The following is a 17395-nucleotide window of genomic DNA, read 5'->3' on the forward strand; positions in this document are numbered from 1 at the left end:
GTTGGCATTGGTCTCTTAAACATAACTAGTTGTTTTCGTAGGTTTTTAAAATAGTACATCTGAGACATTTAAAGATTAATATTACAGTAAATTATAAACATGTACATAAAAAGTAATTTGAAGTCATTGATTGTTTCTACATAAAATTATCTTACATAATGTAAATAACATTCTGTAAAAATATTAACGTTACCTTGATATCTTAACTGAGTAAGATGTGAAAATAATGGTTAAAATAAAAAAGCTGAATTATTATGAGCTGAATTATTATGTGTGATGTGTATTCAAAGGTTAAGTCCTTATTTATTTTTACACATAGGTTGTTGATGGTCTCTATCTTGGAAATATAAGAGGTAAGCAGCAATCTAAGTATTCTTAATATTTTGTTTTCTTAAATATAGTGTCACTCCGTTTCAAATCAACCAAAGTATGGAAACTAGATTTTGATAATATTTTTTCTGGATAAATAAGTACTTAAATGATAAAAAAGCCTAAATAATATATACCATGGCTCAACATTTACTGACTGTGCCTATCAACGGTTTCAGCAGTAACAACATAAACAAGCGGCTGTCGTGGTCCGCCAGTAACTTCCCGTAAACTCCGCTAAGAATAAATTACAACAAAGTTCTTTAAACATAGTTTATTTATATAACAAGCAAAAAACAATACATAGATTACCTAGGAAACCAAAACATTTGTTATTTTCGACGAGGCATTTGCTCCAGAGATCAGTTTAGCAACTAGTCAGACCATTAAAAAAACGAAACCGGAAGTAAAGTTCGGATCCAGACGTGTATCGCGTCAGCGCACGTGCGTTCGATGAAACCGTCTATATTTGACCTGAATTTTAGAGTCATATTACCAGGGGTCAAAAGCCTTAAAAATATATAGCAGCGATGCTAATGTGAAGGAATTCTGCATCAATGCAAAAACAAGAAATATACTGTTATTGTTTTATTTTATTTTCAAATGTGACTCTGTACCACAAAACCAGTCGTAAGGGTCTTTTTTTATTAAAATTTGAACACTGGTTTCCTCACCAAAAAGCCCATTAATTTTTCTCATATACTTTTTGGAAAGATATTTTTTATTGCAAAAAGATTTTATTGCTTATTGATTTCATAATCTTCACAGATGAACAGAAATGTTATGAATTTTGAAGTCCTAATGTGTTTACTAAAATGAAAATCTAACCTTAGGCTGGGTACACACCAAAAGATAATCGGGCTGATTTTGGGCCAATTTCCCCCCTTCCAACAATACTACCCATTTCCGATTATCTTAATGATTCTACGGATTATCTTATCAGATTTTCCCTTGGTGTGAGGTGTTAAGAGTGTCCGAACCTGATCAGAAGAACGCCTGAGCTGCGCCAATCGCGAATCGTACATTTAAAACTAGTTAATAGTTACGATCAGAAATCCTGATTTGTGGGGGGAAACGCGTGCACCCTCTTGAGATTATCACGTGAAACGAAACAATATCCAATCAGAAAGCAAGATGATGGAAGCAGTCATGGTGCAGCACAAAGTGAAGTTGATGCAAAGTGAACTTGTACAGACATGTTTTCGCTGTCTCCACGACTTCACCCAAACCCCTTTCTCTTTTTCCTTGAATTTTCTGTGAAAATCATTTCAAATACTATCATTGAATTTTCTTCCTGCATATCGTCCGCCATGCTTTTTCTGAAGTCTCACGAGATTTTGCGAGATTTCCTGTGTTCACAGTCGAGACTCTGGTTGAAAATCTGTTTGTGTAGTGTGCTGTCTTTGACACATTATGGCACGCCACACACTATAGGAGCAAAACGGTTAAATCTAGGATAATTTATCCTCGTGTTTTTGTTCTATCACATTTTGAAAATCTTATAAGATGTGTAAAATCTTTTGGTGTGTACCCAGCATTAGGCTACAAGCGAACTACACCACTCTCTTGACTCTTCCGACAGCTCTTTCAAACTTTATTAACCACATTTAAAAATCATGTTCCCTGATAAGGAATTACTCTGTTGATAAATCTTTGTTGGGGATTGTGGTGCCCATGTTGGTTTGTTTTTGAGATCTTCATGCGTGATGACATTTAAAATCTCTCATCTCTGCCATGTCAAATGATGACTCTCCGTCTTCTCAAAGAGTGAGATGTGAAGAGCAACTTCACGCTGATCACATAGACCCATCAGTAGAGCCCATGGTGACATAAAACTATTAATTCGCGGCCAAAACCCACCCACAAGTTTGAGAGACAATTTTTTATTAAAAAATACTGAAAATGTATTTAAACTAAAAAGGTTTTATAGAATAAAGTGACACATGTCATAAATGTATCAAGTTGTTTTTGTAGTACATAATTCCCATAGACACAAAATTATCCATGTCATGTCATTGACCCATGTACTTTCTGCAGTCATTTAAACAAGTCTGGTTTATTAGGTTTTTTTTTATGGGTTTGCTTGAGCTTAAATGCATTCTGAATGCTTGTTTTGATGAATGTTAATACATGAATTAAACCCTAAACTACACCTGTTCCTTATATAAAGTGAGATTGATAAATTACAGAAGTTGAGATTATCTGAAAGAGATGTGGTGATAATTGTGACAGCCCTAGTTTACACATTTAGCTTCTAAAATAGTTAACTCATTGAGTATATAATGTCACCAAGCAGCCACGTTATTTTCCAGCATTCTTAAGCCTTGATGTGATTTCTCTCATGACACTTTGCACATGCAGGACAATGGACATATTTACTTCAACAGATTTGTGGCTACTTGCTTAACAAAATGTTGTTTGCGTACACAGATTCGGAGAACAGAGACAGTCTGTCCCGTCATGGCATCACCCACATCCTCTCTGTGTGCAATAATGCCAAGCCTGTGTTAAAGGTATGAACTAGACACCTGTAGAAAATGTTGTATTTGTGCTCAAACGCTGTGGTTAATTGTGTATGGAGGGGTAATATATCTGCCTGATGGAGTAAAGCTTAGGACAGCACATTTCCAGATACATTAAAAGGGATAGTTCACCTAAAAATGCTAAGTCTGAGCTGCCAGTGTATATTTACAAATTGCTTTATATATATCACAAATAAATTCCCAAATACTGTCAGGATAAAGTACACTGATTGTTGTAAATAGGGGTGTGCAATTTTGGATCTTTCAAAAATGTACTTGTGAATAATATAACAGTATAAATGTTAATATGATTAATAGGTTAATGTTGATGTTATTAACCAAACAGAAAAGTCTTTAAAGCATTCAAGTAAACAGTACTAAACAGTAGCGTACTTGAAGCAAAAAGAACATTATAATACAGTAAGTCAAAAAATGCAGACTTTCATCAAACACACCAGTGATGCACAGCTTTACATAATGGCTACATAAGTAGCAAATTCCTCTTCAGGCATTTCACACTGTTATGTCCATTTGAAATATTCTTTTGAACTGACTGTATTCATCAGAAAAACAACAAATAACTTCTCAAGTAACTTCCCTTTACCTGTCACTGTTCTCTATCTGGTGTGTGTGTGTGTGTGTGTGTGTGTGTGTGTGTGTGTGTGTGTGTACCTGGTAATTATCACATAATTGTCCCCACAAAGCTAGAAATACCAGTAAATTTTTTACCTTGTGGGGACATTTTGAAGTTTTCTGTCATGGTTGGGTTTAAGGTTAGGGAGGGTTTGTGTTAGGGGAAGGGAATAGAATATGTTTGTACAGTATAAAAACCATTATGTCTATGGAATGTCTCCACAAAACATGGACACCAGAATGTGTGTGTGTGTGCATGTGCAATGTGTGTACCATCAACCTGTGCACATCCTCTGCTCGTGACATAGAAATTGCAAAGAGCTCGATCTTCTAAAGTATTAAATATTATTATGACATACATTTTTACAAGCCATACACATGCCGCAATCAAATGTGCTGCAACATTACGCTCTTGCAAAGCGCTTGCAAAATGATTTTGTGGGCCATAAAGGCTGGTTTTTGAAAGTGATATACTGGATAATATAATTTTGCACATCGTTAAAACAGCAACAACAATTTTATCACAAACAATATATCTTGCACACCCCTAGTTGTGTATATAACAAAGCTTTAAAAATAGCCCAAATCCTTGATGTACATTTTGACAACCAGCTGACCTTTACTGATCACATCGGAAAGACAACACGGTCATGCAAATTTGCATTATACAACATCAAAAAAATCAACTCCTTGTTCATGCCATTGTTATTTCTAGACTGGACTACTGCACTGCAGTCACAACACTTCAGCAGCTTGATTGTGATTTTATCGTGTATCTATTATTTTTACATTTTCTTTTCTCTCTTTTATATATTGTTTTCTCATTTCTACTGTATGTAAAGCACTTTGAATGACCTATGTGTATGAAATGTGCTATACATATAAACTTGCCTTGCCCTGCTCTTCCAGAAGAGTTCATGTCACACATGTTCATCTATCTTTATTGGCTAGAAATAGCTGCCTGCATCAAATTTAAGTCATTGCTGCTCATATACAAATCAGCCACTTACTCTAGCACCAGCATATCTACCAGTGGCGGCTCGTGACTGCTTATCCGGGGATGCGCTAATTCAAAATAAGTGTTCGGATTGTCACGTGTGTGGTTCCCTTTTCCAAAATATGTGTCCTGCGTGTCGAGAGATCCTGTGTGCATCACGTGTTTTGTCAAAATAAGTGCCTGCTGCACACGCGTCAAAACTGTTTATGATAAAAGAGAAGCTCACATTCCCAAAATACATGCTAGACACTTTCTTTACAGTAAACTCTGATGAGATTATGTGAGTATCTGGCAAACACGAGCATCTCTTTTATCATAAACCCTTTAGACGCGTCTGCAGCAGGCACTTATTTTGGCATGACACGTGATGCACACACAAGCTCTCAAAGGGCAAAACACATATTTTTAAATTACGAACCACACACGACAAGCTACATACATGTTGTGACGAACTTCGCATCGTGCGCCCTCAAAAAAAGAAGTCACCAGCCGCCACTGATACCTACAATCCCTGTGGTTAGTGATTAAACACCTTGTGTTACCTTCACTATTCCTTACTGGTGGAATGATCTTCCAAACTCTGCTTGGTCAGCCTCATCGCTCAACAATATGTACAACTCATCTAGAAACACACTTGTTGAATGCTCTGCCAAATAATAAAAAATCTAATAATCTAAACAAAAACCTAAAACTCTCTCTCCCTACACAGATAGTGTCTCTAAGAAATCCAGAAACTTTATATAAGCTTAAACTAACTGCACTTCTTAGATTGCTTGTCTAAAGCTGCGTGGCTAGTATTTAAGTGTCATGAAGGTTTTTCATTTGCACGTGTTTTGAGGCTTTGCCAATTTTTTGCACAATTATGCAGTCATTTATGCAAATTATGACTAAATGCCTTTTACTTAAAAGCTTTGTTAGGTTCACAACATATGCATTGTTCAGGTACTTGGTCCTGACTCTATTCAGGCATTTTATTTCTGTTATATAAAAGTCATTTGTAAATACATGCTGGCAGCAGATGACAACAGACTGGGTCAGCCAACCAATCAGAGTAGACTGAACATTTCATTCATGTCAAGGTGAAGCTTTAAAGAGACAAGAACGACAACAGAACATTTCAAACAACTGATAAGAGGTGCTGTGTCAGTGTACATTGTGACAAATAATTTTAAACTTTGAATTTTGTGAATGTATTCTAGCAGACTCAAAAGAACAAAAAAATTGACTTGAAAATGGGCATAATAGCACCTCTTTAAAGTGTTTATTTATTGGACAGTTTGTCTATTGTGAGCAGCAGGGGGCAGCAGTGATATACTGTAAAATAGTGATTCTCAAACTTTTTGGAGTGGCCCCCTTGTGTATGATGCATCACTTTGCAGCCCCAACAAAGACAATTCATGATATAAAACAATATTAAACTTAGATTTTGAGTTAAAATATATTATTTACAATGTACTGCTTTTGGTTAGTAACTTATTTGTCAGAGGTTTAATGACATAGAATTTTTGAGAATCACTGCTGTAACAGCTGAGACTGATAGACTAACATCTGGACCCTTATATAGCTTAAAACATACTGAGACCTGAAATGTATGAGGAGACATGACCTTTTTAAGTAATTCATAATATTTCTATCTGGATGGCATGCTTCAAGCTTCTGCAACAAGATATGTTGTAGTATTCAGAAAATAAATGAAAGTGACTTCACGTGATGTAAAACACATTGCTAACAGAGTGCAGAATTGCCATTGCAATATGAATTTATGACATAAATAATTCATTTTCACTTTTAAGTTGACTTTTAATTTCATTTTATCAATTATAATAATTCATTACATAGCCATATTTTTTGTGGTTCGTATCGCTTGCTTAACCTCTGATAAATACAGCAACAGTTTTTTTTAATTCTCCACAATAATCCTATTGGCTAACAGTCACTTTTCCAAACAGTGCTGACATATATAATGATACAGTACAATCCATTTAATAAAGAAACCCAAGCAAAATTGTGAGTTTCAGCTGTCATGCATGAACCTTTAGAAAAGCTGGTGTGTTAATAATGTGTTTTTTTTCTCATTAACAGGACATGACCTATCTGTGCATCAATGCAGCCGATGCCTCTAGCCAAAATCTGTGAGTCTTGCACATACCACAAAACCTTTTTTCAATACACACAAACAGTTTATAAATATGTACAATATTTATGTAGATATAAAGCTGCTTTCATTTAATTGCTGAGTTTAGATACTACTAGAAAACTACAGCTGTTTCTCACATTTCCTCACAGTCACATGACTCTGGTATTCGTGCATATGGATAGACATTATCACAACAGTATAACAAAGCTGGGTTTTCCTCAGTTAAAGGGTTTGTTTCAAGCATGTGTCGTGTAACTATATTCTTAATGGTACTTGTGTACCTGTTCAGACGGCCGAACCTACAGAAGTTTCTTAGAGATAATTGTGTTCTTGAAAGGCTTCAGACCAATGACTCATACTGTCAATTCATATAACAGCTGAAGGTTTATTTCAGCAGAGCATAAATTAGCATTATCATGAACAATCCAGAATCCAATATAAATGAAATGAGGACAAAAAAGTACATTAAATAAAGTTCCAGTGGACCGTAGGTGAAAATATGCATGCTTTGACTGTAAACTTTATGAAATACAACAACTCAAAAACAAAAAGCTAAACATGTCACACATGCTTGGAGAGCTGAGATTTTTGTGGTTTGAATGATGTAAACCATTTTAAGATACAATGAACACAGCAGGTGCAATATTAGGTTCTTATTAGGGATGTCTTGTTTTGTTTCAATTATTTATTTGAACACAAAATCAACACAAAATGACATATTAAGGGGTGGTTTCCCAGACAGGTCTGAAGACTAATCCCAGATTAAAATGCATGTTTGACACATAGGGGCAGTTTCCCGGACAGAGATTAGACTAGTCCTAGACTAAAATAAATGAAAGAGCTGTCCAAACTGAAAACAACTTACACTTACATATCTTAAAATACATCAGGGCCCTTTATTTTACTTCAAAATGCGCACAGGTAACGTTTTTAGTAAGGCATGTTTGTTAAAACTAGTTATATTTCCTAATTAATCTACAGCCTAGTCCTGGTTTAAGCTAATCCCTGTCCGGGAAACCACCCCATAATGTGTTAAATTAGTCAGCTGCAAATATGGTTTGACCCTAAATAATTATAACGAAAGGTTTCTCGGTGGTTTACAGTTGTATCGGATGTACTTAAGAACATAGAAAAAGTTTGCCAAAGTTTGACTCCAAGAAAGGCTCAATTTTCAAGATGGCGGCTGTCAGGTCCTTAAAATGACCATTACTCCATTGTATTCCCCCTAAACCAGGAATACCGGTGCCGGATACATGTTTTGACCATGTAATATTTTAATAAGCATATTTGAATAATAAATAAGTGATTACAAGTACAATTATATATTAAAGAAATTGGTTACAAGCATATTTATGTGAAAAACAAGTGCAAGAAACTGCATATTTCTCCTTTCCCATATTGATTTGCCTTGATTTGGTGGTTTCTGTAGTTCAATACCATTCTTTTGATTCTTATAAAAAATTAATTCATTATAACTGTGTGGTACTGTAAAATTAGTCAAAAGAGGGCTGCCATGTGAAGGCTCAGTACCGTTAACCCCTTTTATTTTTTTATTTTTTTAAAATTTTAGAATGTGTTTTTTACTTTTTTAATACTTTTCTTATGTATACACATCTTTTTTATTTTCTTCAGTTGTTTCCTCTTATTCTGGTTTATTTTGTATAATTTTTTGCACTGTGACCTTCACTAGATTTACCATTAGTCGTCACACTCTTTTTCCCATAGAGGTTGATTATAGTGATTCTCACAATTCCCAACTTGACATGGTCCAGAAGTAGTCCATATGCCCTGCAACTGCACTGTTGTGTTCGGCAGACAGTTGTGCAGATACAGTGGATCATCTGCAGGAGGCTTTCTGGAGCAGCAGTCTTTCCATTGCATAGACCCCACAGGTCGGGTTGTGCAAGCTCACTTTACTTTGGCTTGGTTAGCTTTTAAGTTTAGTACCACTTCGGAGTGGGTTTGATTGTGCTGGCTTGGAGTACCACACGCTCAAGAGTCTTAGCAATGAAGGCCAGGAGAGATACTGGTCTGTAGTTTTCTAACATTGCAGGATTCATTTTGGGTTTCTTCAGCAGTGGTGTTATCCGGGCCTCTTTAAAAGCTGTGGGGAATGTACCAGTGGAAAGAGATGAGTTGATCATGTGGGTGAGAGCAGGGATAACCAATGGAGGAATGGCCTGAAGGAGTTGTGTGGTCATGGGATCTAGTGGGCAGGTATTCAGGTTGTTATAAACAAAGATTGTGGAAACATCTTGTTCCACTAGAAGAGATAAAGAGGGGAGCAAACATGCATCAGGAGTTTGAGCATGTGCAAGAGGTGGCAGCGCAGAGAACGGACTGCTGATAGTGTTACTTTTCTTCACAAAGAAAGAAGCAAAATCGTCAGCTATTAAGCCAGATGAAGGTGGGGGGCAGTTAAAGGTTCAAGTTATATTTAAAAATATATCTTTATAAAGTTATATTTTTGGTCTTTTATTTAAACAGTGATAGAGGAGAGGACAGGAACGTACAGGGAGGTTGAGGGTAAGGGATCTGCAAATGACCACAAGCCGGGAATCGAACTCGGGTTGCCGAAAGTGCAAAAGCACCACATGTTGGAGTGCTGCCCACTACAACATTGGCTCCTACGATAAAACTAATCTTGCATTTAGTGATGACGCTGGAAAAGATGATTCTCTCAGACAAATCAGTTATCTACAGTGCTTTCACATCACGTTGTAGCATCAGCTCAGCTGGCTTGGAACGTCAACTGAGGTTGTACTAAAAAAAAGTGTTGTTTACAATGTACTGTTCCCAGTAAAAGCCCCCAAAAGTCAGCTGAAAAGCTTCATCATGGTTGTCCACCAGTTTCCATCCCCAAATCTGGGTAGTGGTGTGTGAACAAAATGGAATACACTGTGCTGCCACCAACATTTCAATGAGGCAAGCAATATGTCAGTATTCTCTTCCACCATCTTTGCTAACAATTGTGAATTTAGTTTTGTTAGGTTTAGTATAATGCAACTTTAACATTCAAAATATCTATAGAGGATGCATTACATATGTAATACCTTATTGAAATTGAAATGAATAACCATTTTAGAGGGCTCACACACAGGCTTCTGTTCGGTCTAATTCAGAGTTGTTTATGATCAGAGTTTATGATAATTTTTTGGTGCAATACATTTTACATTAAATGTCAAGTCTGTGTTTTAGAAAGAAATGGATATGTGTCTAAAACACATATTGACTAGGAGTTTCATGGCATAGGCTACATCATTTGCATCTCTGGTTCATCCCAAACAAGGATAAAACCTTACACTAATCTCACAAAATCATGTATTCCATAAGTATGTAATCATGTCAGTGAAATTTAGACAAGTCCAATGGATTTATAGACCCATAAATCATGGGGTTAGACACCAAGATTACTTGGCTAGCTCAAATAATAAAGGAGTTATTTTAAGGACTTCCTGCCTGACTTGGACGCCATCTTGAAAATTACACCTTTCTAGTGGTCAAACTTTGGTAAACTTATAGTATGTTATTAGGGGCACCTAATACTACAAAAACAGCTGAGAAACCTTTTGTTAGAATTTTTTTCAGGTTAGGTGTTTTTATTTCATATATGCAGCTGCCTAAATAGCACAACACAAAAAATTTGTAAAAATTAACACATCCTTTCTTAGAGTGCAGGGATGCTAAGGGGTTAAATACAAGCCCATGAGTCACATTGTAACTAATAATCCAGAAAAAAAAACATTTTTTATCAGTCTGTGTTACACACCAGATTAAATGCTGTTTCAGGCCATGGGGTTTAGTAGCCGTAAAACATAATTAAACAAAAACATTAAATGTAAAAACCATAATTGTCTAATCATATCCCATATGTTTCTGTCACTCAACTGTTAGAGTTTTTCAAAGGGTTGATCCCAGAACACACATACTGATAAATGTATAGCTTGAATGGCTTTGAAACAAAACATCTTCCAAATTCATAAAGGTGTTGTGAAAATGTAGTTATTGTGTACAAACAATAAAAAGGAAGATTCACAAACATTGTCAATCTTGCAATCATCTGTTGAATGTCTGGACCTGGATCTGGATCTTTTAGAAATGTATGTGCAAGAACTCTTAAAATGACATTTGTTTAGATTAGATGTCTGGGTGATGTATGTGTGCTATCTGTGTGAGACACCATCCCCTTATGCAATCCAGAGGGAAGGAAACCATACACTATTAAAACCCCTCTGTCACAATCCCTCAGCTTCAAAAAGATAACGGTCAGTCTGGATATTTCATCACATTCTCCTAAACGAGTGGCACACAAACTCAGATTTTTAATGAAGTACACTTTATATCAAAAAATGTGTTTAGCATATCTGCTAGCCACTGTTTAAAGGGATAGTTCACGAAAAAATAAATTCTCTCATTATTTACTTTGCAGAACAAAGAAATTGATACAGTTTTGGAAAAACTTGAGGGCAGGCAAATAATGAAAGAATTTTTATTCACACTGACATGTGACCTGTGACAAAGAAATCTAAAGGAAAGGAAAGTCTCTTCCTCTTTTTTTGTTTGCTTTTAGTTCAAACTATTGGGCATTAATATTCAAGGTCATGGAAAGTTCCTTGAAAAAACTTTTAGTTTCATATTTTCATGTTTTTAAGTTTTGCAAATGTGTTGCGTGGCACCAATTTTAATACAGCAAATAGAGTTATAATGATTTATTAGGTTATGTTTAGTTGTTTATTTTGTTAATTTTAATATATTTGGAAAACAATTTTTCAATAAAATTTTATAAATATAGTTTACAGTTTTCTTCCACTTGTATGTGCTAGAATAACTGTGTAATAACTAGTACCAGATCTGAACCCTAAAGCATATTAATTCCATAAATATGTAGATACCAAATCACTCAGTATGTTGTTATGTATAATAAATTGAAACTTTTTTTTTATTCATTAGTTGTCTTTAACCTATAAAACAGTACAATTTGGGGTTGTGAGATTTTTTTGTAGTAGGTTTTTAGCTAGATTGGGAAATCAGCACATTGCATGTTTTTGCAATTGCATGTTTCACAATCTTACCTGTTTTTTTTACTTTTCTAATGATTTAAAAGTAAATATTTGGTTTTTATGATGTGCTTATAACATTCCTAATATATTTAACCGCCTTCCACCTCCAAACTTCAAAAATGTCTAGAAACGCATGTTTTAGTATCAATTAGAAGCTGATTTTTCCAACTTTCAGATGAAAATTGAAATGTCAGGTCAAAACATAAGGCATGCTATTATGTTTTGTAAATAATTTTGCCAGTGTTTAATTCTATTGAATTGTAATGTTTTAAATTCCCTGGTCATTTCAGTTCAACATTCTGTGGAGTTTTGGCTTATTTCATTCTGCTCATAAATTGAATATGGCCTTCCTCCTAGAGGTAACTAAAAGTAGTTTAAAGGAACAATACCCAAAATGACAACATAACATCAGTTGAGGGCTGCAACTCCACTTTTTAAATGACAATATCCTGGCCAGACCACTGTTGTCAATGATATAAGTATTTGAAATGAACATGATTTCTTAATGTCTAGTGACATATCAGGGCCATTTCATGATTCATTGATATAAATTTCTTACATACTGTTCCTTTAACGTCACTTCAGACAGGAGTGTTTTTTTGTGTTTTATTAAAGTCATCATGTGATCAGATGAGACCCACTAAACGTGTTTGGAGGAAGAAGAATGATGAGTACCATCCCAAGAACACCATCCCTACTGTGAAGCATGGGGGTGCTAGCATCATGTTTTGGGGGTGTTTTTCTGCACATGGGACAGGGCGACTGCACTGTATTAAAGAGAGGATGACGGGGGCCATGTATTGCGAGATTTTGGGGAACAACCTCCCTTCCTCAGTTAGAGCATTTGAAGATGGGTCGAGGCTGGGTCTTCCAACATGACAATGACCCGAAGCACACAGCCAGGATAACCAATGAGTGGCTCTATAAGAAGCATATCAAGGTTCTGGCGTGGCCTAGCCAGTCTCCAGACCTAAACCCAATAGAGAATCTTTGGAGGGAGCTCAAACTCCGTGTTTCTCAGCGACAGGCCAAAAACCTGACTGATCTAGAGAAGATCTGAGTGGAAGAGTGGGCCAAAATCCCTCCTGCAGTGTGTGCAAACCTGCTGAAAAACTACAGGAAACGTTTGACCTCTGAAATTGCAAACAAAGGCTACTGTACCAAATATTAACATTGACTTTCTCAGGTGTTCAAATACTTATTTGCAGCTGTATTGTACAAATAAATAGTTAAAAAAAATCATACATTGTGATTTCTGGATTGTTTTTTGATTATGTCTGTCACAGTGCACCTACGATGACAATTTCAGACCCCTCCATGATTTCTAAGTGGGAGAACTTGCAAAATAGCAGTGTGTTCAAATACTTATTTTACTCACTGTATGTTGATTTGACAAAAATGCTGCATTTTTTTGCAGTGCAGTAAGGTAAACGTGTCGTTATTTGTCAGTGTTTTAGTCGACCAAGGATCAAGCCAGAGGCAACTGGTATTTCCTTTGTAGTTAATATAACAAACAAAAAACAAACCAGATATATTCTGAATATATTGTCTAATATTGTTTGAACTGTAAGATTTATAAACAAACAAAAAGAAATAATAAAAATTGATACATTTTAATACTAAACGGTGAACTACTTTGAAGTAGACATCTTCTATACAGATTTTACATGATTGTTCTATAAAATATGTTATTCCCACATTGTTTAAAACCCACATTTTCACCTAAAAAAAATCACTGAATGACTATAATCATACTTACCCATATCTTTCATTTAAATGTTGTTAATGTATCTACTTTCTGCTTTTATTGTGGCTTTAATAGAAAAGGAGATTTGTTTTTTGTTATTTTACAGGTCACAACATTTTAAAGAGTGTATTCGCTTTATCCACGAGAGTCGACTCAATGGAGGGGCATGTCTAGTTCATTGGTAAGCCAGTTCATTAGTGTTATAAAAACAGTGTGTGAGCTTTGTCAGGAACAGTGGTTTAACTGGAACACCTTGTTTGTCTAGTTGCATCATCATTGCTTTCTTACCATTTCCAGTATTACAGTCTACACCAGTGTTTTCCAACTTCAGTTGATGCCCTCATCAGCAAAACACACATTATGTTTCTAACAAATTTGACAAGAACTTACATCTTTATTATACGCTTGCAGATTTATTTGACTATTGCAGCTATTAGTTGACTTATTCACAAGACTTTTTTTAAGATGTAAAATATATCTTTGGTGTTCCCAGAGAACATATTTGAAGTTTTAGCTCAAAATATCTCACAGATCATTAATTATAGCATGTTAAAATTGCCACTTTGTAGGGTTGAGCAAAAATTTGCATCTATCCTTCACAAAATAAATCCCAACGGCTCCACGATGATAAACAAAGGCCTTCTGAGGGTGGTCCCCGCCGTTTTGTTGTGGAGGTGTCCACATTTAGAACTTTGTGGACGAAAATGTCTAGCTTCCGGTAATGCCGCCATCTTGGTCGCGTCCGCATTCAAGATGAGAGCGTACGCAGTTTACGGAGGTTACTCTGCTGCTGCTCTGTGCCCCCGCCCTCCGAATTTGTCATGCGTCACTAAGAAAAGTGTTTACACTACGCTGATACTCTCTCTTAAATTCAGCTAGTTATTTTCTTTTGTAAAGTTTTAAATATGGATATTTCTACAACAACACTGCACGGATTACCCTCAGAAGACCTTTGTTTATCATCCTGGAGCCATTTGGATTTCTTTGGGGAAGGATATATGCAATGAAAATGTGTTTGTCTGAAAAATGATGGACATATGCATCTCGGACAGCTTCGGGGTGAGTAAATCATGGGTTTAATATCATTTTTGGCCGAACTATCCCTTTAATAGAATGTGCTTTGTTGGGCACCTCACATACTCTGTGTGGTCACCCACGGGCACCATGTTGGAGACCACTGGTACACAGTATATATATATACTTTTTTGCATGTGAAAATCGTTCCATACGTAAGGACTGGAGTTGGGAAACACTGGTCTAGACTGACTTAACAGTCTGTTTAAATGAACCTGAACTTAATGCCAAATTATTACATATGTTATTTTTTACATTGTAAGTCTTGCCTCAACATGTTTGAACCTCTTACGTTTTCATTGTCTTGCTGGAGTGTCTCGCAGCACTACCATGGTAGTAGCTTACCTCATGACCGTCACTTCTTACGGCTGGGAGGAGTGTCTGAATGCTGTGAAGGCTGTGAGATCCTTTGTGGGCCCAAATAATGGCTTCCAGCAACAGCTTCAGGAGTTTCAGATGAAACATGTGTCTGAGGTACATTTCATCTGTTACAAAATCTGCATGTACACTTGTCACTAGTAGAGATGCACGGATTGCAACTTTCTTGACCGATTCAGATTTCTCTGTAGGTGTGACCTGCCGATACCGCTTTTTGCCTATTCCGGTTTTCTTTCTACGAACTGTAATTGACAGCATATAAGCTACAAACAAAAATACACTTTTCTTTAAAGGGATAGTTCGCCAAAAAAATGAAAATTATCATAATTGACTCACTCTCATGTTGCTACAAACCTGTATAAATTATAATAAAATATAAAGATATTTTGAGGAATGTTTGTAACCAAACTATTCATGAGCCCCATTCACTTCCATAGTATTCTCTTTTTACTATGCAAGTGAATGGGGCTCATAATCTGTTTGGTTACAAACATTCCTAAAAATATCTTTCTTTGTGTTAATCAAAACAAAGACATGTATACAGGTTTGTAAAAACACCTGTATAAGAGAGTGAGTAAATGATGAGAATTTTAATGTTTGGGTGAACTATCCCTTTAATAAAACATAAAACTTCATTTTCATCATTAAAGAAATTATTAAACATTGCACTTCAAACGGCATTTAATGACATGAACTTCTTTCATTTGAACACATCACAAAATAAAGTGCTCTCATATTCAGTCAGGCTCACTGACATTGTTAGATGTTCAAATATGGGATGTTCAAATACCCTGTCCGGGTCCGCGAATGCTCCACACCACACATATCAGTCTTATAAAATGTGCATCTATTTGCACAACATGCAAAACTTAAACTAAGTTATGTACTGGATAGAAAGTTTAACTCTTGTTGTGAATGCACACCATCATAACATCACGCTTTAAAACACACCCAGTCACAGCACAAGGATTCATAATAAGCAGCTTTAAGTCTTTTGCTATCATTTTAGCGATTAGCTGTTTCGTGCTCTCACCTTTCTCAATCAAGATGTAATGCTCGTATGGCTCTCTGGTATCTCTTGACATTTTATGTTTAAATATGAGATGATAATGCATTAAACTTGTGATGGCGCTGTACATTTTGCACCTGGTAACAAAAGGACCGGCTTGAAATTGGAATGTTGTGAGACTGACTGACCAGTTCCCAGTCTCTTGCCAGTCGATCGTTACATCTCTAGTAACTATTTCACATCCCTTACGTACTCATGGCTAAACCTGCTGAACATTTTTCACAGATGAAAGTATTTTGTGCATAAGGGATTGGTAGAGGGTTCACTGTTTGCTCCAGGTCACTGCCACGAGACTGACGGGTTATACTCATACAAGATGTTTTCCTCTGGGTCCAAAGTTGGCCTTCATTTGTGGAGGCTTTATGTCAGTTCCACTGGAAAATGATGCTTGACCAGCAACCAGAGAACAACAATCTGTTTTCTGTGGTTTCTTGTAAATAAAATGGCCTTAATAAGTTGCGAGAAAAACAGATTGCTAATTTACTCAATTACTCAAGAGAAACAACAACAGATTACTGATAAAATAAGATGAATCGGTCTACAAATGAGGTTACTGGCTAATATGATTGGTGTAAGACCAAATAATGGGTTGGCCAGTTTTAGGGTTTCCAAAAGACATTTCAATTCGAATGTTCAGTCTCCGCCATTCAGATATTGCAGATGGTGTAGAAAGACAGCAGTTGTTTCGAAAGTTTCATAGTTTTTATGGAATAACTATAAGATTTAAAATATCTATATGGGTGATTCTCACGAAAACTTGGTTTTAAAAATGTCAAGCATGAAAATGTAAAAATTGCTTAAATTTACTTTTTTTCCCACCAGACATTGAAAAACAAAGTCTGGAGTAAATGGGAACATTAATTTAAAAACTTTTACTTATCATTTAACACTTTTTGTAACATAATTTAAAAAATTAGTCCTAAAAAATCTCATTACCGCAACAGTCAGAAAACATCAACACTGACATATTTTCAAAATGACATGACAAACCTGAAAGAACATAATTTGGAGATTCTGCACATGCATTTAAAATCAAAGTATTATGCTTTTATTAATTAAATGAACATTTAATAAGCATCTGTTGTGGTAATGATAATCAAAATGTCGTGTAAGCATTCTGACAAGACAATATTTCAAATTAACTGTAAAAAAATGATCTTATCTGGTAGCCATCTTGAAGTAACTGGTCAATGTGCTTGGTCACTCAAAATCAAACTTTATTAAAATTCTGTATGTGTGCTTAAACTGTTCTCAAAAAGTGTTGCGGAGGATGAGAACATCAGGCATGGACACATCATTTTCTTAATTTTTCTTCATTATTATTATACATGAATATTCAGTAAATATTTTTTCTGTCATCTAAAGTAGTCTAGCAAAACATCCATTTATTTTTTTTTCTTAATATTTTT

General features: G+C 35.6%; 1 protein-coding gene across 1 annotated transcript in view; it reads left to right on the top strand.

Annotated features, from left to right (window-relative positions):
- The window catches only part of dusp22a (dual specificity phosphatase 22a), a 390938-nt gene that overhangs the window by 355184 nt on the left and 18359 nt on the right, over positions 1-17395 (top strand). Inside the window, exons 3-7 of the mRNA XM_073853283.1 lie at positions 320-353; positions 2800-2882; positions 6604-6653; positions 13572-13639; positions 14835-15013. Coding sequence (XP_073709384.1) covers positions 320-353; positions 2800-2882; positions 6604-6653; positions 13572-13639; positions 14835-15013 — 414 coding nt within the window. The remainder of the gene's footprint in view (positions 1-319; positions 354-2799; positions 2883-6603; positions 6654-13571; positions 13640-14834; positions 15014-17395) is intronic.

This window comes from Misgurnus anguillicaudatus, chromosome 15 (genome assembly GCF_027580225.2).
Source record: "Misgurnus anguillicaudatus chromosome 15, ASM2758022v2, whole genome shotgun sequence".
Classification (NCBI taxonomy): Eukaryota; Metazoa; Chordata; class Actinopteri; order Cypriniformes; family Cobitidae; genus Misgurnus; species Misgurnus anguillicaudatus.